At 40.7% G+C, this 27154-nt stretch overlaps 3 protein-coding genes across 3 annotated transcripts in view; 1 reads left to right on the top strand and 2 right to left on the bottom strand.

Moving 5' to 3' along the window:
- Positions 1-4183: 4183 nt before the first annotated feature.
- LOC306844868 (G-protein coupled receptor 35-like) lies at positions 4184-5074 on the bottom strand (the record flags this gene model as incomplete). Its single annotated transcript, XM_079377288.1, has 1 exon — positions 4184-5074. The coding sequence occupies one exon, from the start codon at positions 5072-5074 to the stop codon at positions 4184-4186; it is 891 nt and encodes a 296-aa protein (XP_079233414.1).
- A 2105-nt stretch (positions 5075-7179) lies between these two features.
- On the bottom strand, positions 7180-8070 carry LOC306844942 (P2Y purinoceptor 1-like; the record flags this gene model as incomplete). Its single annotated transcript, XM_079377390.1, has 1 exon — positions 7180-8070. One exon carries the CDS (start codon positions 8068-8070, stop codon positions 7180-7182), a length of 891 nt encoding a protein of 296 aa, XP_079233516.1.
- Positions 8071-14959: 6889 nt separating this feature from the next.
- The window catches only part of LOC306844759 (low-density lipoprotein receptor-like), a gene marked incomplete at its 5' end in the record, with an annotated part of 24404 nt that continues 12209 nt past the window's right edge, over positions 14960-27154 (top strand). The window contains 2 exons of the mRNA XM_079377138.1: positions 14960-15160; positions 18909-19062. Of these exons, the coding sequence (XP_079233264.1) occupies positions 14960-15160; positions 18909-19062 (355 nt within the window). The remainder of the gene's footprint in view (positions 15161-18908; positions 19063-27154) is intronic.

Below are 27154 nucleotides of genomic sequence, written 5' to 3'. Positions count from 1 at the left end.
ATTACTACATTTGATAGTTCTGTCCCCCTCACTTCTGAAATGATTGCTACTCCCCTGTCCTGTAACGACTGAATATAAAACTTTAGCTATGCCATGTTATCTTTATTTGGGCATCAAATATTTTGTGGCTCCACGTGAATTTTATTCAGTGGGAAAAGGGCCAAAATGGCTCTTTTGACGTTGAAGGTTGCAGACCCCTGATCTATGTAAATAATTGATAAACAGACTTGAAATATTAACTGATGGTTGTCACTTTAAGTTAAGGTTAATGGATTCTGTCAGCTGGAATCTGCAGACTGGGTCTGATCTTTCTCTCCAGCTTCTCCAGACTGTAAATCTGGTTATGCTAGCATGTGTTACAACTAACCCTGCGTTACGCTCCTCTATACCGTTTCATCAGTTTTATGCTCGTTACTCAGCTTAAAGAGAGCACTCTGAGATTAATGGGAGCAGCAACCATTTTTAATACATTTCATGTAATATTTATTAAAATGACAGGATTTTGCTAAACACATAGTCTAGGTCATGTACTAAGTTCATAAATATTTTAAAATGAACAACTGTTATACAAAATATCTATGAAATGATACTTTTTCTTATTGATGTCACGCTGAAGTTGTGATTTTCACAGTAGTGCACCCTTTAAGATCATCTTACAATAATATGAAATCTTTAAAAATAACAGCACTGTCAAATCACACACCAGCAATAAACTGCTAATGTATAATATTATGGATGTAAAAGTAGAAGCCAGTAATGTCTGTGGAGTATTATATTAGTCAGATAACGGTGTTCTGGAGCAGCTGCTGATAAAATATCTTTTGGATCTAATGGAATTATTTCACACATCCATGTTCCAGGTTATAATATGCAAAAGTCTGAACATTAATCTCTTAATTTTACAATAAGTAGTGAAATTTACCCAAAATAAAGGCTTAAACATCTTAAAAATCTTAGACCGCTTTCCAAATGGCCTCCGGTCAGAGAGAACACATGGAGAGCCATATCTCAGCGTGCAATGATCCGATTGACTTGAAATTATAGGAGGTTTTATAGAAACAAACATATCAATCGGTTAAGACCTCAAGTAGGATAATAAAATATTTAGGTACGTTTACCCTAATTTACCTTTATTCCACACCGCTCTGTCCCTTCTCTGATAAACCAGCTGATCATTGAAGCCCCTCCCTCAGAAATACACCATAGGCTCTGATTGGTTAGCTGCCCAGTGTGTTGTGATTGGCTAAACCGCCTCTAGTGTCTGAACGTCCCGCCCCTCGGCATGTGCTCCGGTTGTATTGAAAACAATGGCGTCGTCTATAATGCATATCAGTTTGAGTCTGATTGAGACACAGAGGATATTAGTGAAGAGGATCACACAGCTTTTAATGGTAGGCCTATGTTTTTTGTTTGTTGTTGTCTCAAACTTTTACATACACTGTTATTATGCTACTGCTTATTTTAGCTTTTAATATACGGTTTTATCATGATTAAAGCTTTAATACAGTACAGCGACCGCATGCACGTCCATGTATAACACTTCCCATAGCTGTGTATAAGTGTATAAATGGAACCGTTCATTGTTGGAGCTGAGCTGATGATCTGAATGAGAGAGAGATGCAAGGCCTTGCCCCCTTCTGTCCCGGGGGTGGGGTTTATCTGGGTTTATGATGTCATTAACCCAGAATTATTTTGCTGTAGTGCCTTACCAGCCGTTCGCTGTAAGCGATGCTATGCTAATTCTGTAAAAGACAATTTCTCCCTTTGCATTGAACTTTGAGCTTCGTAACTTTGCCGATGTTGTTTATGCACACAGCTACATTACACACTAACAAAAGTTAAAAAGGTGAAATCGTATTATATGACCACTTTAAATAACTACTGAAATACCCTTAAAACTACATTTCATGATAACAGTAGTATTTTGAAAATGACGCAGGTTTTCTCCTCCGCCATTAACGCTCGCTGGTTTGTGTGAAATGCATTCTGGGATACCTGGCTGTCTCAAGTTCACACAAGTCGCCTCTTGATGCATCCTTGATAAAAGGGGCGGAGCAAGAACACATCTGGGGATCTGAACGGCTCTTAACGACTGATCACGTTTCACAAGAACACAAGTACAGTCAAGAATGCATACTGAGAAACGGCTCTTGTTTCTGACGCAGTATCGATGGCTCATTTACATACTTTTGAGTTCTTTTAATGTAAGGCTGCTGGGTTTTGGGAATGTTTTAATGATTTTCTCATATACTTGTTTATAGTGCTTTTTGTTTAGTCAAGTTGCTGTGCTTTACACGGTTTACACTGTTCAAATGAAGATAAATGTCTTCTTATTTTGATATTTCACAGTATTTACACACATGCATCTGAGATAGATCAGAAGGGAAGAACAGGTGAACACAGACATGTATGTTAATTATGGAGTTCCTTTATATATCACACATTAGCTAATATTCATATTTCGTGTCCTAATGTGATCATCTCTAGTATTCTGAGATCAATGACAACACAAGCTCATGTGAGCATCTACTGTAAATGTTTTTCATGTTAATTAATCTCATAGCATTATCTAGTTACACTCATACCATCTGCGTCAGCTCAGTCCGATCTTAATTAATCCCCAGGCATTTTAATTAACGCCTTTATTAGTGACTCATTAATGTTCTTAATTACGCATCTGGAAAGCTGGTATCTAATCTGTGAGAAGTAAAAGAATCAGGTTATCTGACACAAACACAACAGTGAGGAGAAGAAAGTGAAGTTCAGATCCGTTCGCTGTAGCCTGATCTTCCCAGAGTCTGACGATCAATCAGAGTCGTTAGGAGTCAAACGAGCAGCTGAGAAACAGGCAAACAGGAGACGTCTGGGGAAACACGACACACAGAAAACACAACAACCGGCACAGTTTCATAAAGTCAACATGTTGATGACGAGCGCTTCGTTAAATCAGTGCTTTTCTACTGGTTTTGATCAAATCAGAGTCAAGATTTTACATCAGTGCAATGCAGGGATTTACAATAGTAAGAAAAGCAAACATTGAAATATATCCATGTTACAGCGCATAGACCCTGAACAGGCCCAGGGAGATACAGAATTATGAACATGGACTTAAATGGTCCGTTTTGGTTGCCAAGTGGCTTCATGTTCTCCGCAGTGAGTAATTCAATGCAAAACAGAGTGTGTTCAGCTCAAACCATCTTCATCTTCACCCAGAGTGATGTTTATGTGTGTATTTAATCATGGTGACCATATTTTACTTTTCAAATAAGAGGACAGTGGGGGCAGGATACAGACTTGGAGGGGGGGGGGGGGGGGGAACGGGAGAAAATCAACCGGACGCAACAGTTTAAAATTAGCCCAATTCTGTGGACAAAATGCGGATTTGGCAACCCTGCATCCAACACAAGCTGCATCCAAAGTGATTTAAATACTCCGCATATTGATGGCGGCTCCCTGATTATATTATATTGTCTAAAAATTATATTCAGCATTAGAATGCTTGCGGGAGCAGGCGGTGATGGTCAGAAATTGGGAGCGGGTTTAAGAAAACAGTCATGTGCAGGGCTTAAATACAAAAATGCACACAATGAATGGCGACTGTAGAAAACAAAAGCCGAATCCTTTTGAGTGATTTAGAAATCCCAACAGATCGCATTTTTTAGGTCCAAAAAGAGGACATGTCCGTGGAAAAAAGAATGTATGGTCACCCTAATTTAATGTTGTTTGGCCTGTAGTTTCTTTAACTTTTTTATAGTTTTATACATGGTGTTTGAAGATGAAGTAACAGATAAACTTGTGCCAAAATAATGCAGAGTTTGATGTACACACAATCTTTGACATCAACAAGAACATGGGAAGTGTTTTCTCCTCCCTTTCTTGCTGTCATAATGATTAAATATGGTTAGTTTTATTGTATAATTTGACAGTGCTTTTCATGCTGTCAGTACCCCATCACAACAGACCTGAGGCCCATGTTTGGGTCACGGACCACCGGTTGGGAACCACTGGATCTTCAACCCTGCTCCTGCAGATTTCAGCTCCAACCTGGCTAATCAAGGGTTACTAGATAATTACAGGCAGGTGTGTTGGAACTGGAGTCTGCAGGACAGTAGCTCTCCAGGAGCAGGGCTGGAGATGCCTGGATTAGACCAAGACACAGACAGTCCAAGAGTCTCAAATCACTTCAGACGCTCACGTTGATGGGTTTCTTGGAAGGACTCTGCAGGCATTGACAGAACGCAGATAGCTCCATCTTGGAGATGTAGAGCAGGGGCTCGATGGTGCAGCTCAGGTCCATGATGGAGAAGACGCAGAGGCTGATCTTACAGCGGAACGTCTTGAAAGAGTAGGTGGAAGCAAACGGCATCAGAGCCACGGGAGGCAGATAGTTTCCCACGATGATGGCAAGGATGATAATCACCATTTTAAAGGCCCTCTTCTTCACCGGGTTCATGACTTCTTTCCCTGCGACGCTCTTCCTGAGGACCCAGATGATGGAGAGGTTGCAGAACATCATGATGAAGAAGGCCGAGAGGATGACTCCGCTGAAGACTTCATTCACGCTCATGACGCCTAAGATGCATTTGGTCAGAGAATAGGCCAGGATGAGTCCCCAAACCAGCACCGAGACGCCGATCCGGATGCGAGTGTCACGGATCCCGGTGAAGAGGATGGGATGGACCACAGCGACATACCTGTCCAGACAAATACAGGTGAGAAACAACGGAGTCACGTCTTTGAGTCCGTAGGCAAAACGCACCGAGTACCAGACAGACGGATCATTGAAGTACAGCCGGTTGGAAAGGTCGACCGGCGTCATGAGGCCAAAATAGGCGTCCAGGATGGAGAGGTTAAAAATGAAGACGTCTGACGTCGAGCCTTCGCTCTTCTTCCTCAGAATCTGCCACAACACGAGAGCGTTCAGGGGAACGCCTGCAACCAGGTTCAATACTTTCACTCCATAGTATAATATAAACCAGTGAGGAGCCTCCGCACACGCCTCGAACTGGTACCACGGTAAACGTTGCCACCCGGGGACGCTGGAGTTCATGCTCAAAGCCGAGGCGTTTTCCATGGTGATCAGCTGTGGACGTCGGTTATAATGATCTGTCTTTGACGAGTGACTGTTATATCTCCTGAACTTAAGACACGTAACACACAATGATTTGAAGAGGTTGTCTCTCAGATCCTCATCGAGTGAAATATCACTTGTTCAATACGGAGGCATCTGCTATAGTTCCGTACGTTTCTCTGACCATCACCCAACTTAGACGCGTCGTCAGTTTGGTGTCTCTCTCGGGGCGCTCCGAGAAAAGCTCTTCCCGCGGGGGACAGAGGTGGGACGTTTTGGATGCAACCAATTGTTGCGGTTCTTTCGGGTCAACAAGAGGATCTCGTCTGTGATTGGATGGAGAGGAGGGTCTGGTGGAAAAGTTTGCGATAAAGTCTCTGCAGTTCGATGAAAGGGGACGAACGAATTTTGTGATGTAACTGCAGGTTGCTAGAAGAGCTTCACGTAAACAGGTGATGCAAGAAACAAATCTACCGTAACATCTTGCAAATACACATTACTGGCTCTCTGCCAGACAAGCTTTGTCATATAAGAGACCTCGACTATCACAACTACTCTATAGAGCGATAAATATTTCAGTCTACACCATGTACCAAAACACTGTTTCATTTCAGTTGATTAAATGTAAAACTTCCTTTCATGTTTATTTTCTAAAAAAACAGCATCAGTGAAGTTTGTGATTAAATAGATCTTTGTCTTTGAATCTGTACTCGTGTGCTCATTTATGTACTTAGTGGTCATCTCATGTAAAGCTGTGGAGGTTTAGCAATGATTCATGATTATTCATATGCTTATTTATATGTCATATCAAAATGTGTGCTTTACAGTTTTCACTAAAGATAAATGTCCCTCTTCAGTTATTTTGACATTTCAGAGGTTTTACACATGTGGCTGCTATAATTCAGAATGAAAGAATAAGTGAACACAGACAAGTAAGTATATCATTTTTAGAGCTCCTTTATGCATCAAAAATACAGCAACTGTTCATATTTCTGGTTGTTTATGCTCGGGTTATTAAACCATTTAGTATTCTGAGATCAATGACAACACAAGCTCATGTGAGCATCTACTGTAAATGTTTTTCATGTTAATTAATCTCATAGCATTATCTAGTTACACTCATACCATCTGCGTCAGCTCAGTCCGATCTTAATTAATCCCCAGGCATTTTAATTAACGTCTTTATTAGTGACTCATTAATGTTCTTAATTATGCATCTGGAAAGCTGGTATCTAATCTGTGAGAAGTAAAAGAATCAGGTTATCTGACACAAACACAACAGTGAGGAGAAGAAAGTGAAGTTCAGATCCGTTCTCTGTAGCCTGATCTTCCCAGAGTCTGACGATCAATCAGAGTCGTTAGGAGTCAAACGAGCAGCTGAGAAACAGGCAAACAGGAGACGTCTGGGGAAACACGACACACAGAAAACACAACAACCGGCACAGTTTCATAAAGTCAACATGTTGATGACGAGCGCTTCGTTAAATCAGTGCTTTTCTACTGGTTTTGATCAAATCAGCATTTCAAATAAGAGCAGTACTCTAACCATAAACACTGCATCATGCAACACAGTGCTAAAATGTACATATTAAACATTGAAATATATTAACATTGTAATAATTAGACCCTGAAAAGGCCCAGTAAGATTAAAAGTTATTTACATGACTTTAACCAAATTGAAGTGTTTCCATGCAGCACAGTTCACTGCACAGAGCGAGTATTTTTTTTGAGTGTGTAGTTTTGTTCATGGTTTGAGGATGAGAGCGTCACACACCCTGTCCACGTTGATCCATACGTCTAATTTGACTTTTGACCCTAGAAAGAGAAATCTTACTGTGGTAGGATGAATTTGTGCCAAAATTCTGTAGCGTTTGATGGACACACAACCTTTGACATCAGTAGCTGTGCAAATGGAAGGTGTTTTCTCTTTTCTTAATTTGGTTTATTTGGTTGATCTTTATTTCTATTATACTGTCAAAATGTTTAGATTTGTTTACTTCTTTGCATTTAACATTGTGTTTTTCCCTCGTTCAGTGACCACAACAGACCTGAGACGTGCCAGTTGAGAACCAATGGATTACACACATAAAATCAGAGAGTTTTTCATTTCAGACGCTCACGGTGATGGGTTTCTTGGAAGGACTCTGCAGGCATTGACAGAACACGGATCGATCCATCTTAGAGATGTAGAGCAAAGGCTCGATGGTGCAGCTCAGGTCCATCATGGAGAAGACGCCGAGAAGAACCTTACAATGCAGCTTCATGAACGAAAAGGTGGAAGCAAATGGCAACAGAGCCACGGGAGGCAGATAGTTCACCACGATGATGGCAAGGATGATAATCACCATTTTAAAGGCCCTCTTCTTCACCGGGTTCATGACTTCTTTCCCTGCGACACTCTTCCTGAGGACCCAGATGATGGAGAGGTTGCAGAACACCATGATGAAGAAGGCCGAGAGGATGACTCCGCTGAAGACTTCATTCACGCTCATGACGCCTAAGATGCATTTGGTCAGAGAATAGGCCAGGATGAGTCCCCAAACCAGCACCGAGATGCCGATCCGGATGCGAGTGTCACGGATCCCGGTGAAGAGGATGGGATGGACCACAGCGATGTACCTGTCCAGACAAATACAGGTGAGAAACAACGGAGTCACGTCTTTGAGTCCGTAGGCAAAACGCTGTGAGTACCAGACAGACGGATCATTGAAGTACAGCCGGTTGGCCATATCCACCGGCGTCATGAGGCCAAAATAGGCGTCCAGGATGGAGAGGTTAAAAATGAAGACGTCTGACGTCGAGCCTTCGCTCTTCTTCCTCAGAATCTGCCACAACACGAGAGCGTTCATTGGGAATCCAGCCACCAGGTTCAATACTTTCACTCCAAAGTAGAAGATGAACCAATGAGGAGCCTCTGCACACACTTCATACTGGTACCAGAGTGGATGGCGCCACCCAGAGACGCTGGAGTTCAGGCTCAGAGCCGAGGTGTTTGACATGATGATGATGATGAAATGAGCTGCGGACGAGAATAACTGTTATCAACATGAACTCGAGATCTACTCGAGATACTTCAGCACCAGAATGAAGTGGCCACCAAGCCCTATCCACCTATGATTTCAAGAGTTTGTCTCTGAGAACCTCATCAAATCAGGTTAAAGGGGTCATGACATGAGGATTCCAGTTTTCTTTGATCTTTTGACATATAAGTGGTCATTGTCCTATGAAGACACGCTGTAAGTTACAGACCTCCTCGTGAAACCCAGAGTTTGTCTCTGAGAAGCTCATAAAATCAGGTTAAAAAGGTCATGAGGATTGCAGCTTTCTTTGATCTTTTGACATTTGTGACCCTGAACCACAAAACCAGTCATAAAGGTATTTTTTTACATCACTTCAGAGAGAAAATATCAATGCATGTGAGATTGTAGACTTTTGTCAAATATAACACAATTAGTTGTAATTAGAAATATGACAGAAGAGTTTGCTACTACCACAGTTTCTTATGGGAGAATACATACCAGAAACAAATTTTTAGCAGAAATATAGTCTTTTCATTCCTATGGGCGGGTAACTGTGGGATTGACAAACAGTTGGCGTATTTACAACTGTGAAACTTGGAGATAATTTTAATACCCAAGTTTTAGAGTTGGACAAACCATAAACTACCAATATGGTGCAGGTGAAAAACATAGCAGCTTTGTAAAGTTTTATTAGTTTTTCTCACAACATCTACATTGCTTTCTCCTGCCATTACAGTCATGTATATTTACATGTATAAATAACCATTTAATGCATATTGTATGTATTGAACACATCGAAAATAGCATTTATTTGACTGAAACTTAGGAATCATCAGCCAGCACATAGTGCTGTGAATGTTTATATGGTTACCAATGAATGTGATGCTACATTTTATTCAAAACCTGATGAATATCTTCTAATCTATACCTTTTGACTACATTGCTAAGAGCCGGGGCGTGAAAACTTTTTGAATTTGAAGATCAAGGTAAATTTAACTTAATTTGTCTTCTGGAAAACATGTACGTATCTTATGTAGCTTCTGAAGGGCAGTACTAAATGAAAAAATATGATATTTAGGCAAAACAAGAAAAATATACACATCTTCATTCTGATCAAAAGTTTTCACGCCCCGGATCTTAATGCATGGTTTTTCCTTCTGGAGCATCAGTGAGCGTTTGAATCTTCTGTAATAGCTGCAAATAAGTCCCTCAGTTGAGAAGATGGATCTCAAAACCATACAGGCAATGTTGGGAAGGGCTCAAATGCACAAAAATGCTGGAAAACCAAAGAATTTGTGGGGCCTGGAGGATTTTTCTGAAGAACAGCAGGCAGTTTAACTGTTCAGGATAAACAAGGGACTCATGAACAACTATCACTAAAACAAAACACAGCTGTGGATCATTCAGGTAACAACACAGTATTAATAATCAAGGGGATGTAAACTTTTGAACGGGGTCATTTTTTAAAATCCAACTATTATTTTCTCTTGTGGACTATATGTAAACATCTTTTATGTGAAATATCTTATTCAGGTCAGTACTAAATAAACAATAACATGCATTTTGTATGATCCCTCTTGATTTGGTAAAATAATTAACATTTTGCAGATTCTGAAATGTTTATGTAAAGTTTTGACTTCAACTGTATTTCTGCTATAAATGAGCTTCTGGTATGTATTCTCCCATAGAAACTGTAGTAGTGAAGTCTTGTGTCATATTTCTAATTACAACTAATTGTATTATATTACAATATTTTATATATTAACTATAGTAAACCTAATATTTTAGTGTAACATATTATATATTTGTCCAGTTGTGGTACAATCGTGCACAGAGTCTGCAGCAGTTACTCACATGCACTGATATTAGTCTCTGCAGTGATGTTAGCCAATCATAAGAGTGGCTGCTGACACACCTTAAAGAAGACAGAGCTGTTAAACTGAATGTTTCTGTCGGAGGCTCAGAATGAGGGCTGAAAATCATAGTTTTTGCAAAAATATGATTTTTTTTTTTTTTATTGCAGAGTCAATTAACATATTCATATATAAAGGCATGTCATGACCCATTTAAATGATTACCAGTATGACCAATTATCAACGATATCTGACAGATAACTCACCCACTGCTCGCTCAACACAGAGGCGTCCGGCTTCGATCCTCACAATGCCTCTGCTAAAGTCTGTCTGACCATCACCCAGCTTAGACGTGTCCTTAGTTTAGTGTCTCCCCGCGGGACACAGAGGTGGGACGTTTGGACACAACCAATTGTGGCAGTTGTTTTGGGTCAACAAATAGAACCTGTCTTTTATTGGCTGAAGAAAAGAAAAAGTTTAACGATCAAAGTTTCATGATGTAACTGCAGGCTGTCGAGAAGAGCTTCACGTAAACAGGTGATGCAAGGAACAAATGAGTAAATCTACTGTAACATCTTGCAAATACACACATTTCTGGCCCTCTGCCACAGACGAGCTGTACCGAGGAGCCCTGGACTGTCGTAACTACTCTACAGAGCCAGACATGTTTCAGTGTTCACCGTGTACAAAAACACTCCTTCATTTCAGCTGAGTCTCCAGAACTTCACTCCAAATCTAGAGTGCATCCTTCTGTTTCTACACAGACGCTGATCCAGTCTATTTCATTAAAAGTTCATTTCACTCATTCAGATTTCATTCATATTGTCTTTTTAACACAATTTAAGCTTATAGACAGAAACATGTATAACATTTTAATTGATGGGGGTTCTCGTTCAATGACCGACCTGATTGTAACACATCATGCATTTACATTAATTAAATCTGCACTTTTATCCAAAGTGACTTTGCATTGTTTTAGAACTATATTTACCATTTTATTTGTTTAACAAAATAATACATTCATCTAGAAAACCGAGCATCGCTAGCTCTCAGAGGCACCTGAGTTTGTTTGACAAGTTTTAATGACACAGAAACATTTCGTTAGAAGAAACAAGTATACACTTCCACATCAGCATTCGGCTGGTGACAGTAAACCAGAGCTACTGTTCTGATGCACAATATTAGCTGTTATTATCAATATTACTCTGTTTGGCTCATTATGTCTGCAGCGTTCTAACACTGAAAAGATCCCTGGATATAAATCAAGCATCAGATGCTAGTGTGGATAGTTCTTTTAAACTCAAAAGCAATTAGAAATTTACCATAGAAAACTGGAATTGCCACATTAATAAAAGAGACAAGAGTGCATGACTCCTCATGATTTAAGGAGTCTTATTGCTTTTATGCAACACAAGCACACCAATGGTTGACCAGAACATACAGAGGTGGCCAAAAGTATTAGAACACTAGTAGTTTCAGTAGCTACAAAATGGCCAGTTATTTCTATTTTTTGCAGTAGTGTGTCAGAAATATCAGTTTACATTTTCAAACATTAATTTTGCCATTAAATGTAATAATTCAATTCATGTTTATTTGTATAGAGCTCTTCACGATACAAATCGCTGCAAAGCAGCTTCACAGAAAATTAAAGTTTCTACATTATATTTAGGAGTAGCTTAATCAGTGGTGACTGTCAACACTAAAACAAAAAAGAAAAAGAGTTGAACCAGCTTAAAATTTTAAGGCAACCAGCTTCAGCTGATTTTTGACTTCTCTCAACTTATTTTTGTAGGAGATTCTCAACTTTTGTTCTATAAACTTAAAACAACAAGTTGAGAAAACTCAAAAATCTGATGAAGCTGGTTGCCTTTAAATTTTAAGCTGGCTCAACTTTTTTTTGTTTTTGTTTTACAGTGAAGTTGATGTCCATATGGCAGAAATGAACAGTAAAATGCATGCAGTTAATGACATAATTAAACATACGGTGAACACTATTAACTGCAATGATTATATGTTGCCATTAAACTTATAGCAAAATTAGTTAGTTTTGTATGTTGGTCCAGAGGCCCTCTGAGGGGTCGGCATCATCTCTTCTCAGGTCTTTGTAAGGGTTGGATCCAGACTGAAGCTTGTGTAATTCCTAGTTACCTTGGGATGTTAATCCCGTGGCAGAAACAGAGAAACAAACTGTTAACTGTTGCCACAGAGATGGAAATACAATTTTTAAATACATGAATTATGTTTCCATCTTTGTTGCCACAGTTGTGTTAGGGCCTTTTTCTGTTCTAAAGAAGGGGGCGTCCCAACACTTTTGTCCTTATAGTGTCTGTACAAGTCATTGGTGTTTGGTGATGAGTTTTTGGCTCAAGGTCTGCATATAAAGTCACACCATTATTTCCATTATTATTGACAGCATCCTCATTTTACAGCATTTTTACACAAGTATCTAAAACTGTTAACGGCACTGTACTGTTAACTTATAGGTCTCTTGAAGCGTCTTGGAGACACAGTTCTTCTGGATTCAGTCTCAGTTTGTTCTGTTTCTTCATGTCACTCCAGACAGACTGATGATGATCAGATCAGATCTCAAACATCTCACTGGATTATTACAATTAATGGCTAAATCAATGTTTCCTACTGACACACTCCAGCAGAAGATACTTCAAACCATGTTTAGCTGCTGAATATATAGTGTTCTGATCATTTTGGCCAGCGCTGTATAACTGTATAAACATGAACTCTTCTCATGAGTTGTTCAAGAGATCCAGATCCAGTTACGTGGCCTCACTGAGATTCAACACGCACCACAACAACAAAATACTCTAGAACTGGGGCATTGGGGCTAGTTGTCCCACTTTTACTGCAGTGAATGTTTTTCACAGTATAGATTTATAGAAAGTAAGTTTCTGGAGTGTTTAAGTCCAGTTTCATCGCATCTTAAGAGATCTGAAGTCGGTCAGTTTTACTCTCAGTAAGTTCTGTAGGGGAGAGTTGAGTAACTGCACATTCTCATCAAGGGAACTTTTAGAAAGAGTCCATCATATACTTTCAAGGCCCTACATGTGTGGCAACAGAAGATATTTCTGAGCTGGTGAATTTTCATTGTTGACGGAGATCTCTGACATCCGGAGACCAGCTGCTGCTTGAAATTCCTCGGTCACGTCTAAGAACCAAAGGAGATCGTGCTTCTTCAGCGGCTGCCCCAAAGCTGTGGGATGATCTATAATATCTATCAGATCGTCTGCCTCTGTAAACATGTTTAAAACCCGTCTTAAGACATTTGTTTGATGAGGTCTTTGCTGCTTTGTGAGGACTATTGGGATGCATTAATATTAGTTTATCTTATTGCATTTTATTTTGCTCTTGCTGTATTATTATCTTTTTCTTTGTATTTTATTGTGTTTAATGTAATTGTACAGCACTTTGGTACACAGTGTTTTTTAAGGTGTTTTATAAATACATTTTGATTTGATTTGATACACGGCTGCCTGTAAAATAAATGCACACAAGAAATAGATAGAAAGAGAAAAGAAAGAAACCTGAAAGTATTCTACTCAGCTGTTTTCAACATAATAATAATAATAATAATAATAAATGTTTTTTGAGCAGCAAATCAGAATGATTTCTGAAGGATCGTGTGACTGGCGTAATGATGCTAATAATTCAGCTTTGAAATCACAGGAATACATTATATTTTAAAATATATTCAAATAGAAAACAGTAATTTTAAAGAGTAAACATATTTCACAATATTACTGCTTTTGCTGTATTTTGCATCAAATAAAAGCAGGCTTGGTGAGCAGAAGAGACATCTTTCCCTTTTGACTGCTAGAGTAGATGTTCATATTTTATTTGAAATGTGAATCGAATGATTCCTAAAGTGATCGGGACTATAATGATCCCGAACACAGGAGTCAGAGCGTGCTGCGAGAGAGTATAGATGCCGCTAGATGCCGCACCGCTGCGACTCCAGCAGAACAACCTCTACCGCATATCAATCACATAATCGATAAACATATGCGCTCTGATCATCTGCTCACACCGACAGATCAGCCTACATTTACAGCAGATTCGCCTGTTTTTCTCCAAACGGGTGTTTTTTCCATACGGAGCGTTCATTATTGGCTCGTCACATGTTGACGCTTCGCGGGTCAAAGCAAAGAAAACGCTGAGATTATAACAACACACATCTAGCCAGACGCGGTCTCGCGTTCGGTTCTTAACGATAAAAGCGCTTCGTGCTCAAACCGGGAATACCGCAGCAAGAATAAAGCAACGAGAGCGCGAGGAAACCGGAGAGAAGGGGCGCGTGTGCGCGTGCGCCGCTAGAATCCATTGAGGAGAGAGAGAGCGAGAGAGAGAGAGAGAGAGAGAGAGAGAGAGACACACACAGAGAGAGAGAGAGAGAGAGAGAGAGAGAGAGACACACACACAGAGAGAGAGAGAGAGAGAGACACACAGAGAGAGAGAGAGAGAGAGAGAGAGAGAGAGAAGAAAGGAAAGGAAAGGCAGCAGCTCCACGCCACTCCTTTGTTTTAGGAAATCGCTTGAATCGCTCGAAGGACTGGAATGATGCATCGCGTTTCTCTCGCGTTTTCCCGCGACGCTTGTTTTTAAAGACGAACTTGACGATTTTGCGTTTAATTTGTTGGAAGAGCGTTTGAGATCCGAACCCTTCAGACGCATTACGCGTTTCCTTCGCCTTCGCCCTCCATGCGTTTAGACCCGTTTTCTTTTCCTCACCGTTTTCCGTTCCACATCGCGAGATCCTCTCATCTACCGAAGCGTTCCGAGGCTCGCTGGGGTTATTCTGCTCTCGGTTCTGTCCAGGCCCGAGATACTCGCTACTCTTCAAAGGCCTTTAATGCGGCACGCGCGCGTCACATTGTAACGGGTTTGAACGCGTCAGATGAGCGTCGGTTCTGATCCATAAAGCGCCGCTGATCCTCTGCCAGAACATCTCGCCTGCGCTGCTCGCTCTTCATACGCAGCGTCTGCGGCCCACTTCAATGTTAATGTCGACCGACGTCGCATCTGTAATGCTGCCCGTGAGCCGCGGGATCCTGGAGCGCGACAGGGATCTGGACGCGGGTTCGGCGGCGGTTCGGGGGATGAAGCGCGGGGACCCGGAGCCGGAGGGTGCCGCGGCGGCGGGGGATTCGATCGGGGCGGAATGCAAACGAGCGCGGATGGACGGAACCGGAGAGATCGGACAGGTAAGCGTTAAAAGCACCATTCGTTCTGTGCGTTTGTGTTGATGAAAGAATAGATGCTGTGTGCTTCTCAGCTTTGAGATGAAAACAGACAGGCATGATTGTGAATCTCGCTCATGCATGGGTTTCTCTCTCTATACGGTGCTGTTATGATCCTGAATCATGGAGGTGATTTTCCAGCGCTGCTCTCTCTCTCTCTCTCTCTCTCATCCGAGGCCTGCAGTCCTCTCCATCTCTCCATCCTGCGGTACTTTTCCATCCTCCAGCACGAGCACTTCTGCTCTGTGTTTGTAGACAGACGTGATCTCATCTCTCATTTCAGCTTTTGATCCATCTCTTCTTCTTTCATTCCATTCATTCTCCGGTAAGTGATCTAAAGTGCTGCATGGACCCTAATGGCTCATTTTCACAGGCTAATGGCTCATGGTTCCTCTAAACTGCACCATGACTGTTTAAGACAGAGCAGATGTGTGTGTGTGTGTGTGTGGAGCTCGCTGGTGTAGCCCAAAAAAGGTATTGATCCTGCTCCGAGAGCGAGAGTCTGGAAATATGCCTGCAGCAGAGACAGAAATGGAGTGGGGGCTGCAGGAACCAAAGCGTTTGGTAACAAGAGCCGTGCACTTATGAAGAGCAGGAGATGGAGGAAATTAAAGGAATGAGATGTCGATTTAAAGTGTGTACACACACCACTCTGATTCCATCTTCCAGCCTGTTTAACACACATCTACAGTGTGTGGCGGAGCTTCTTGGAGAACAGTGGTGTCCAGGTCCAGTGTTTGTAGTTAAGTTCATGCAATGGTTTCTTGTTTTTTTGTGAGTGCAAATTTGTTAAAAAGCCAAAAATCAATGGTCAAAATCTGTAGGACTTCATTGAGTTGCCATCTGAGCCTCTGCTGATATTAAAATCGCATCGGTCTCTCTCTCACACACATGCGAGCGCCGTCAGAAGAGGATTTGCTGTATCACTGACAGTAAAGAGGCTTTTTGTTGTGCTAAAGAGATCTACACTTGTTTCAGAGTGGCATTAGTCTCTGATCTCCCATTTATCCTGACGTGGGCTGCTGGGGGGGGGTAATACACACACACACACACACACACACACACACACGCGCTCTGATTGGAGATTTGCAGATAAGCCTTTGCGTTTTTACCTCATGCACTGAGCTGCATGTATTGAATATGCTCGGATGGGTTGCTCTGCCACTGTAATGTGCCCTACTTACCCCCCGTCTCCTGTAATTACCCTTATGGGATTGCACACATGTTACCATGGCAACTTTGAACTTTGACCCCATGAGCAGTAAAATCGGGGTGTGATGGTTATTGCAATAGACAATAGAGCGAGCGCACAAATCTCTGCTGGTCTGGAGTCAAGTAAGTGTCTTAAAAGTTTGCCTCAAATTAAACTCCACATGAATTCAAAGTTGATGCAGTTTACTTTGTTAGCGCACATTGCTAGTCTTGTCGTGAACTCATAATCTGTGCAGACTAATGGAAGAAGTTGTCTTGGTAAATTAAAATGTGCTTCTGCTCTGGAATGGCGTTTTGTTTGATGTCAGTTTGATGGTGTGGGCGGAGTATCCCTAGCCACGCCCCTCTAACCACGAGTGAGAGGAGGAGCACTGAAATAAACCCCGCCCTCTACTCAATATTGCATTTCAGTTAGAAATGCGTCACAATACTGAAAGTAGGTAGGTAGCTACTTCCAGATCACGTGAGTGGAGGAATCACAGTTCAGTGTTTGTGTTACGTCTGTTCGTTAATGCTTTTGGCGTAAAATTATTTCTGGTCTTTATTTTGATGTGAATGTTTACGCAAGTATACAAGTGCAATATTAATGTGCGTGGTCTTCGGTTCTCTGGAGGGCGATACAGTTTCCTTCAGATGTCTGTCGTTAAATTAGATGTTAATCATATAGCTAGATATAAAAATGTGAAGAAAGCAGGCTGTAGAAGACGTTCCCCAGCTTTAGTGAGAATGCAGTGTTGTCCAGTGTACTTGCGTTGAGCTTGTTCCCTTTAGAGTGTGTGCTTTTTAGTGACCTTCTAAAAGAGCTTTATTTTTTTTGTGTGTTGAGCAATATGTTTTTCATTTTCTTAGTCTTTTTTTTTTTTCTATAGCCCCTCATTGACTGAGTCTCTCACTCACTCACTCACTCACTCTCACACACACACACACACACACACACACACACACACACACACACACGACTGATGTCAAGATGCCAGACCTCCATCTTAAATGCGTTCAGCAGTAACACACACACACACACACAGGAAGTATAAACTGCAGTCAGACTCATGGCACTAACAGACACACATGAAGTAGCCAAGAGCTTTGAAACACTCGTCCTCTCGTTCTTAAATCATCTCGTCTTTCTTCTTCACCTCCGTCCTTCACTGAGCTCCTCCTTCAGCTGCACCATCTGTTCACTTTCTTGTCCTTCTCTTGCCTGATCACTCCATTCTGCTGTTCTCCTTTCACTGGAAGTTACAGGTCAGTAAGTTTGAGGGAATCATAGTTTCTGCTCTCAGAAGATCTGTCTGTGTGTGTGTGTGTGTGTGTGTGTGTGTGTGTGTGTGTGTGTTGGCAGCGAGCGGCTGGCTCAGTCCTTAAGGAAATGAGGCACATGACGGGGTGGTGGAGGGGTTCTCTGTGACTCATTGTCTCTCTCAGCTCGAGTCGTCTGTTTCACACACATGGACTCCAGATGTTTCTGTCTTCATTCTCTGGATGGCCTTTAGATCTGAGCTGATCCTCAAATATCAGCAGAAAAAACACTCAGACTTTAAGTCTGAAAGCAGAATCTGGGCTGAATCTCAAGAACACGTCCAGCTCGTATTTCAGTCCAAAACCCAAAGAAAGAAGCTGGATTTTGATCAACTTAAATCATTTCTGGCCTCTCTTTAGGATCGTGAACACTTTTTCCATTGTGACATTGTTTTTCATTTCCATTTGTGTGATGCAAAAAAATGGATAAAACATCTGCTAAATTAATAAATCTAATTTAATCATTTGCACAGAATTTAACGTAGACAGATTTGAACTTAAAAATCTTTGGCTGTATTACTGTACTGCACAGTGTGGGATTTTTTTTGCATTACATAAGTCATTAAGAGTAATGCAGAAAAAGGTCTGAAGTATTACAGAAATGAGAATTTTGAAAGCGGGACCATAAATGATATAAATAAAAATAAAAAAAAATCACCATGGTCCTATAAATAGTCTAGCACACTATGATTGGTTTCTTTGGGTTGTTGCAGTGCATTGTGGTCCGGCTGTGTTTTCATGAGATTGGATGTGCAAACATCAGCACTGCAGATGATCCCAGTGTGCTTCTGTCTGTTGAGCGGCGCAGTGCGCACTGCTAAGTGTTCCCTCAGGGGACTGTAGGAGGGACGTTAGTTCCAGCTGGGAGCTGCGTGGAGCTGAAAGAGGGTGTTTATCAAGAGAAGATGAAAAGAGACGCAGCAGCAGAGCAGAAACAACCCGTGATTCTCTTCAGAACCGTCCTAAACTCCATTTACTCGATCCTTTTACACATCAGAGCTGAGAGCGAAACAGGCTGATTCCTCGTATCATGTGTTGTGTAGGCGTCCCGATCGGCTCGTCTCATCTGCTATAAATATTAACTACGGTGGATCTTTTGGACTCTAATAAGTCACTGTTAAAGTCCTGTAGTAAAAGCGCAGCGGTGTCTGTTTGTCCCTCGTGTGGTGATTATCGTCTTGTTTTAATGTGTAAACAATAGCCGGGCTTGAACCCTGCCGGAGCGGCGAGGCGCGTGTGGGCCGGCGCTAATCTGATTATACAGCACTATACACCAATTAAACCTGCAGCCCAGTTAGAGGCGGCGCTACAGAGCTCACCAACACTGAGAGACACGGATCACACGCATCCTTCATGTGAACGCTATCCCATAATGCACTGCTCTAAGCTTCATCAAAATAAACCTGAATGTTGAATATAAATTTGATTTATTAAATATTAAGAAGCTTCCATTAAAATAAAATGCATGTTTTTCATATTCTTGTTTATTAGAGTTTTGTTTCACCAAAAGCAAACTATAGACTTTAATCAGGTTAGAGGCCATATTTAATTTAACAAGGGACAGATTTACAGTCTTTACAATGGCACTCGGTATAAAGGCCCCTGATGGACATTTTCACATCTGGGGCTGCAACAGATGATTACTTTAATCAATTAATCTAACAATTATTAGAGCAATTAATTGACTAACCGTCGATTATTTCACAGATTTATCAATGGACTTTGATTTGATTATTCAGCTTTTGCAGTTAGTTGAAATATTGAGTTTTTTATATATATATATATATATATATATATATATATATATATATATATATATATATATATTATATATTATATATATATATATATATATATATATATTTCTAACAAATAAATAAAGGTAATGACTTCAGCTTTTGAAAATCATATGTCATAATTCTGCAATTAATTTATACAAATAAATATATTTGGCACACAAATACCTTTTTATAGAGTTATAATCAAAGCAGTCCAGATCAAGCTTTGATTTCTGCAAACCAAACTATCAGTTTAATGAAATATTTGTTTTTGCCACTAATAAACAGATTTTATCATTAGCTATATCTCCACTGGAGAGCTGCTATGTTACAGAAAATCAAGCTGTAATTCTAACTGAAAGCAACACTGACTCTGGTTTTTCATGTTTAATGCTGTAAAGCGGTTTGATTTAAGGCTGTCTGTCGTATAAAGCACTGTATAAATAAACATGACGTGACTGGAGGACCGAACTAACATCACATCGCTGTAATCAGATGCTTTCTCACCGCTGTCAGTTTGTGTTGTTTATTTCGTTTTTGAGAGAAGCGTGCAACATATTTACGTATTGATTAAAACATTGCTCCGTTTCGTTCCTGTCAGAAGCTAAATGTGCCTTTACCCTGACTGCCGTCTATCGGACTCTGTTATTAGTCTGATTAGACTGATCTCTCCCGGGAGCAGTGCTGTCTGTATGGAGAGTCTGTGATGCTTTCGTATCGTCAGGTGTCCTCTGAGGTTAATTAGTGTCCAGTAATCAGGCCGAGTGTGCTCGTTCTCTCAGGTGCAGAGCGCTCTTCATCTCGTATCTCCGTCTGGTAATTGATGTTATTTTGAGGGGCCTTTGCCTGCAGGTTTAATTGAAGTCTTCATTATTCACAGATCTGGAGCTTAAATGTTCTGTTGCGCAGTTAAGGAATCTAAAGGTGCGAGTGAATCTTCACGCTGGTGTCACACAGATGACCGAATGACCGTCCGTCTCTCTCTCTCTCACTCTGATGGTCATTACAGGAGGTCAACCGTCAGTCAGTCGCTCTGAAACACAGAATAAGCTCTTTCTGCAGATCAGACTCATGAACCTCAGTGATTCGCTCCGTTATTCACGAGCTGCAGTTCCTCAGTCACAAATAATGAAAACACAGTGTTCTGTTTATCGCGTATATTATATGCATTTTCAGTTAGCTGGGCTTGAGTGTTTCTATCACAGGTGTCCTTCAGAAATCCTTCAACAGTGATGCTGGTTTTCACTGATACGCTTTCAGTCGTCAGGTGAAGGTTTGATACGCTTTCAGTCGTCAGGTGAAGGTTTGATACGCTTTCAGTCGTCAGGTGAAGGTTGCACATTTGTGTTGTAACTCTGACCCTGATAAAGTCAAGATTTACTATTCAATTTATTATTATTATTATTAATAATAATCAGACCTATTATTAATCATTATATATTATATAAGTGGCAAGAAGAGTGGGATACATGTACAAAGAATAAATGACATGAAATCCATCCGGAAATTTCAAACAGATTTTTAATTTCTTATAAAACTATATTTGAAGTGGTATTTAGCAGATGTCTCATAGGTCATACAAGACTGACTCATGCATGTTTGCTTAGCGGTGAAAACCCTACTCGGTGCATGTTCTGCACATTTCCCCTTTCTGTCAAACATGTTTTATCGGACTGTCCCGCTGTTTTTAATGCATGTAGAAAACTCTTTTCTGAAGTGAACTCACTTAAAGAGTTTAGTATAATTTTGCCAGTAGAAGTTTTAGAACTCTTATCATATGTTAATGTAAAAAATCTTGTGTAATATAATATTTGCTGGTTTTTATTGTATTTATTATGCTTGTATTTTTTTATTTTATTTTATTTATTGTTTTTGCCATGAAAATAGCCTAAGATGCTGACATGGCATTAACTAAAAATATACTACTACAACTGCCAATAATTATTGTTAATAATAATAGTAATGTATCTGTGTTAAACTGAGAACATAAGGAGCTTTTCAAGATCATTGAACTCTTAATAGTCCCAGTGTTTTAGATTAGCTTTGTAGATTACAGCAGCAGCTGTAGAGTGTGTGTGTGTGTGTGTGTGTGTGTGTTCAGATTGTTCAATTGGTGTAGTTAATCTCGCTCTTTATCTTCTCTTTCTCTCTGTAATCCCTCCATCCGTCTCTTTATCCCTTTATCACCAGCGTTTGACTGAGCATCACATCTGCCGTGTTTTCAGAGGTTTTGCACACAACTGAATGTCTGTAAATATCATTATTATTGTAATATCATATCCGAAACACAATATAGTCTCTTGTGATGCTTAAAAATAAACTGAACATTATCAGCTGAACATTATAGGATTTGAAGATTAATTGAAGGGAATGGCACATTGTGATGATATTTGGTGCTGAGAGCATGAGATTCCATTTGCTGTGATTTGCATGTTTTAACTTGTTTAGGGAATGCTAGTTTAGATAGCTGGTTAATGAACCAAAAATAAATGAGCAGTTTGATTTATTTATAAACACAGTTTTTATGATTTCTAATCAAACGGAATAGAAGCTAAAAATCATCTTGGAAATTAAGAAATGGGTTTGTTTGTTTAAAAGCGTAGAGAGAGAAGAGAGAGAGAGAGAGAGGGGGAGGGAACGAGTGAGTGATATGGGAGGAGAGAGAGAGAGAGAGAGAGAGACGGCTGAGAGAGGGAGGAGAGAGAGAGAGAGAGAGAGAGACGGCTGAGAGAGGGAGGAGAGAGAGAGAGAGCAGGGGAATGAGAGAGGGAGATTTTGAATGTGTCAGACTCTGACAGAGAGATCGTGAGCGCTGACGTCTGAGAATCAGGAAACACTGCTGTCTGTCGCTGCTGTCTTCAATAGAATGATGGGAGTCTTTTACCCTCCTGTGCAGCCGGTGAGTTCTCAATCATTCATGTTGCTGCATTTCCTGCCTGGAAACATCGAGCGTGATTCACTCGTGTGTGTGTGTGTGTGTGTGTGAGCTTTTACATAAGTAAACTGCATTCTGCTGAATGTATAAAAGAAATATTAGAAAGGAAAGAATTTGCAGCTGCAGATGACACCTTCAGTTAGTGTGTGTGTGTGTGTGTGTGTGTGAGATGGAGGTGAGGAAAGTCTGGTGTGTTTCTCCAGCTGTCTGTCTTGACTGAAGGGGCCAGGTGCTCTTGAGCAGTTGTTCCTTCGTCTGTCTGTCTGTCTGTCTCATTGTGTCTTCACATCTGTCTCACACACATGTGGCTTTAGTGTTACTGTGCAGCGATACAAATCAGTCTTTTATTAGTTAGAAGCTGTCTGTGGTATAGCCTGGAATCTGTCTCTCTCTCCGTCCCTCCCCCTCTCCTGCCGTCTCCCGAGGGCTCGAGCAGCTGTTATCTCAGTGTTTTCCTTTAAAAGCAGGAATGGGATTGAGGGGGGATGGAAATAGATTTTTAGAGGTGACACTCAGGGAGAATCTCAGAGCCGTGGACAGAGAAGCTCTGCACTGCTGATGGAGGACGGCTGAAGTATGATGGAGTATGGTGAAGTATGCTGAACCCCACCCAGCGTTTGCCCTGCAGCGAGGGAGAGACGCTTACCTGTCATCTCATGATCTCACACGCTCGCTTTAGAAAGGAGAGCAGCTGCCTTTGTTGTGCATAGAAATATAGGAAATATATAAATATTGTTTTGGACATCTGATACACGCACGCATTTAAATGAGGACAGATGCATGTTGTTTTTATATAAAGATCACACAAAACCTAAAAGAACATGCAAAAAAACTGTAGCTTAGTAATAAACAAGTAGATACTAGGGATGCATCAGTGCTGAATTTCTCCAGCTGATTATTCAGAATAAGGTCTGCTGATACCAATAGTTTGCTTTTATTAAGGGAAAAGAAATCAACAATTCCAACTTTGCAAGGACAGTCTGGCGCTTCTGACTCATAGCCTGTAAATACCTTTCTGCTACTGATGTGAGTTTTGAGCAGAGTAGAGTAGCGCTTGTCGTTTCTCCGATCACAAATGCAGACATGCGATGCAACGCGACACATAATAGACAATATAAGCCACTATAATCAGTAATTATGTCCCCACTGGATGCAACAAATAGTGAAGTGACATACTGCCAAGTACTGCCATACTCGGAATTCGTGCTCTGCATTTAACCCATCCAACGTGCACACACACAGTGAACACACACACACACACACACACACACACACACACACACAGCAGTGAACACACACACACACACACACACCGTGAACACACACACACACCGTGAACACACACCCGGAGCAGTGGGCATTTATGCTGCGGCGCCCGGGGAGCAGTTGGGGGTTTGGTGTCTTGCTCAAGGGCACCTCAGTCGTGGTATTGAGGGTGGAGAGAGCGCTGGACATTCACTCCCCCCACCTACAATCCCTGCCGGCCCGAGACTCGAACCCACAACCTTTGGATTACGAGTCCGACTCTCTAACCATTAGGCCACGACTTCCCCTTTCAACACATTTGTTGAAAATGTTTCTTTTAATTTTAAACCACATAAACACATTGCTTTACACCAAATACACACAATAATGTTTTTAGTAACATCATATGACCCCTTTAAGTTTTTATGACGGACACCAATTAAATGTTTATATTTAAAAAAACAGATTAGAGTAGGAATATAATTAACGCGCTAAAACTTACAAATTGAAATGTTTCTATGCAACTCAATTGCACATTATGTATTTTTAATTATTCAAACATATATATTTAATTATCAGCTCCTCTCTAGTGTTTTATTGCTAACTAATGAACAGTGAACACTTTCCTGAGGTAAATGCAATGTAAAGTATTTTATTGACCTCAAGCTCTTTTATTTGCTGTTTCCGCTGTTGAAACACTGATTGAGTGATTACATGAGACAGGATACATTTTAGTGAGCTGTACTGTACCTTCTGATGTTCATTTGTTTATGGCATGCTATATTTCATGTTTGATGCGCTCTGCGCTGCCGCTTGAACTGAGACGCTACAGCGATCTGTCACAGCACATGAGCGTTAAAACAGCATTTATTGTTTGAATTTTGTAATGAACGTAATTTAAAAGCCTTCCTATCGGACGTAACAAAGCACAAAGCGATCTTTGCGATTATTGGATGGGAGGCACATTACAAATAATGTTTGGTGAAGGGAAAATCATGACCTGGCAACCCTGGCTTGAACTATATGTGATTCATAGGGTCAAAGAGAGACTGTTACTTCTACACATGAGGCATTTTCTTCAGTTGCAATCTGATGACTCTTTTTCTGCTGCTTTTTGATTGACAGGATATATTCAACCCTGATCGTCAGCTGTTTTAAACAATCATCCGATGGTGCTTTTATCAGTTGATATCGATTATTGGCTGATACATCAGTGTATCCCTAGTAAATATGGTGCAAACTCAGTTGAAAGTGCAGCAAACAATCCATTACTACAAGTAGTCATTTAGATTTAAAGTAACACACTTACAGTAGACGTCTGACGTATAACTAGGGTTGACTATCATTTAACTTCAGATTCTGCTTATCGATTCCCAGTTTTGATTCCAATGTGGTTAAATAAATGAAGTCTAACATTTAGATATCACACATTTATATCACAGCAAAATATTGAATTGCTGCTGAACACCATGAACAAAAATCTGTCGACTACATAAAAACTGGATAAAGAGCTGTTTGTGTGCAAAATAGTGCTGCATGATTCTGGATAAACAGACTTTTTTAATTTTTATGGAGGTTGTAGTTCTCCCACAACTCTGAATGAAAAATATCAAATAACTAAACAAAATCTGATGGAATTTATGAATGTAATGCTTCAGTGACTCACTCAAGATTGACTTGTTTCATTACTGGATGAATCAGGGTTTTTGAATGAATGACTCTTAACAGCCACTTTTCACCACCTAAAATAAAAAGATGTGCACACAGGAATTGATTGGAGTTGAAATTTTAATTTTGACCTTAAGTATCCGATTCTGGAATTGATTTTCGATTCCCAACCCTACGTATAACGGATATCTTGATTTATATATAAACACACATGAAATGTGACGTAACTGTCCATAAATCAGTTTTCTTGGCTATTTAGAATATTCAATTAAAGAAATCTAACACTTGTCAGATCCACACGTGATGCCATTAATGACATCATCATCATGCCGAGGAGACGGTAACATGACACACAACACCGTATACACTGCACAGAGATGTCAGTCATGCAGCTTGTTTGCTTTTCTTGGGCTGGTTTCTCAGTGTGAGAGTTCAGATCTCGCGTTCCACACAAACCGGACGAATGCGTGTCTGTCGGTGGAGAGGAGCTCCGCAGGCTGTAATGAGTTTGTGTGTGTTGAGCAAAGGAGCAGTCCAAACTAGATCAGCTGGTTTCCGTGGGTCGCACATGTGCTGGGGGTGGAGTGTGTGAGAGGCAAACATTCACACTCACTCGTGTGTTTCTCTCAAACACCAGCGTTTATCTGGGCCATTTTGGACCCACAAACCTTTGGACCCACACTGGGCGCTGCTGGACTGTGATTGGTCAGGGAGGAACGGATGGACACGCCCTCTGAAGAGAGCAAGAGGCCTGAGGTCAGGATCTAGCTGACCAATCAGAGCGCCTGTGGGCGGGTCAGACGTGTGTGTCCGGATCTGTGAGCGCTGAGAGTTATGCTTTCATCACTTTCACATGCTCCAGTTCTGCGATTGAACAATGATAGACACTTTTAAAGAAGGTCAGTTCACTCCGTGAACATCTTGGTACCACCTTGGTTTTCTAGTCCTCCAATACTCTTGCGGAATTTAATGTTATGTATTATTATTGCATCTATTAATATTTAGAATGCACTTTTTATGGGTTCACACATCATGGTTCTGTATGTAACGCCTCGCTGAAGCATTCTGATGTCCCTAGTAAAAAAGTAATTATTTAAAATGCATTTCATACTAAGTACAGTTCAAATCTATTAACATATTTACCGACATAACTCAGGTCGAGACGTACTGATATAAAAATTGTAATTAAACTTTATTTGACGTACTACTTGTGCACAATGCAAATTTCTTAATATTAAGTGTAAAATGTTTCACTTTTGATGAGAATTGTATCATCTTTGAATAATATCGGCTAAATATTTAAAGTGTACCTGAAGTGTGCTTGCAATAGTTCCACTTTAGCTCGATCAGATATATTAAGCAGATCTTTAATTGTACTTCAGCACTATTAAAGTGCATTAAGTACAAAATTAGCTGTTCCAATTTAGCAGACTTTAAGTATAGCAGTTTAGTATACTAAAAGTACAGTTGCAGGGCTTATTAAGTACATAAATATGAAAATGTGTTTTTAGTGTACTTTGCATGAAATGTATTTTTGGTGTGGTCAGGAGTGACTGTAGCAGCTAATGGTCAGAGCGGCGGTGACCCGGGCCGTTACAGCAGTCGGGCGACTCGTGGCACAGCGCTGCGTTAGACAGATGCCAGCTGACCCGTAACTAAAGCTGCAGTGTTTAGAAGGCCTCGCTCGGCTGAACACACGCTCACTCGCTGGTCATAATCAGACCGATTCATAAAGACCTGAAGGCCATCGTTTCAGAAATAGATGAGCTGCGGTGAATCTCAGTCTCTGGTTCTGTGAGTGACGCATCACTGATTGATTCT

Source organism: Barbus barbus, assembly GCF_936440315.1.
Source record: "Barbus barbus genome assembly, chromosome: 25".
NCBI lineage: Eukaryota > Metazoa > Chordata > Actinopteri > Cypriniformes > Cyprinidae > Barbus > Barbus barbus.
This window is presented reverse-complemented; position numbering and strand designations above follow the sequence as displayed.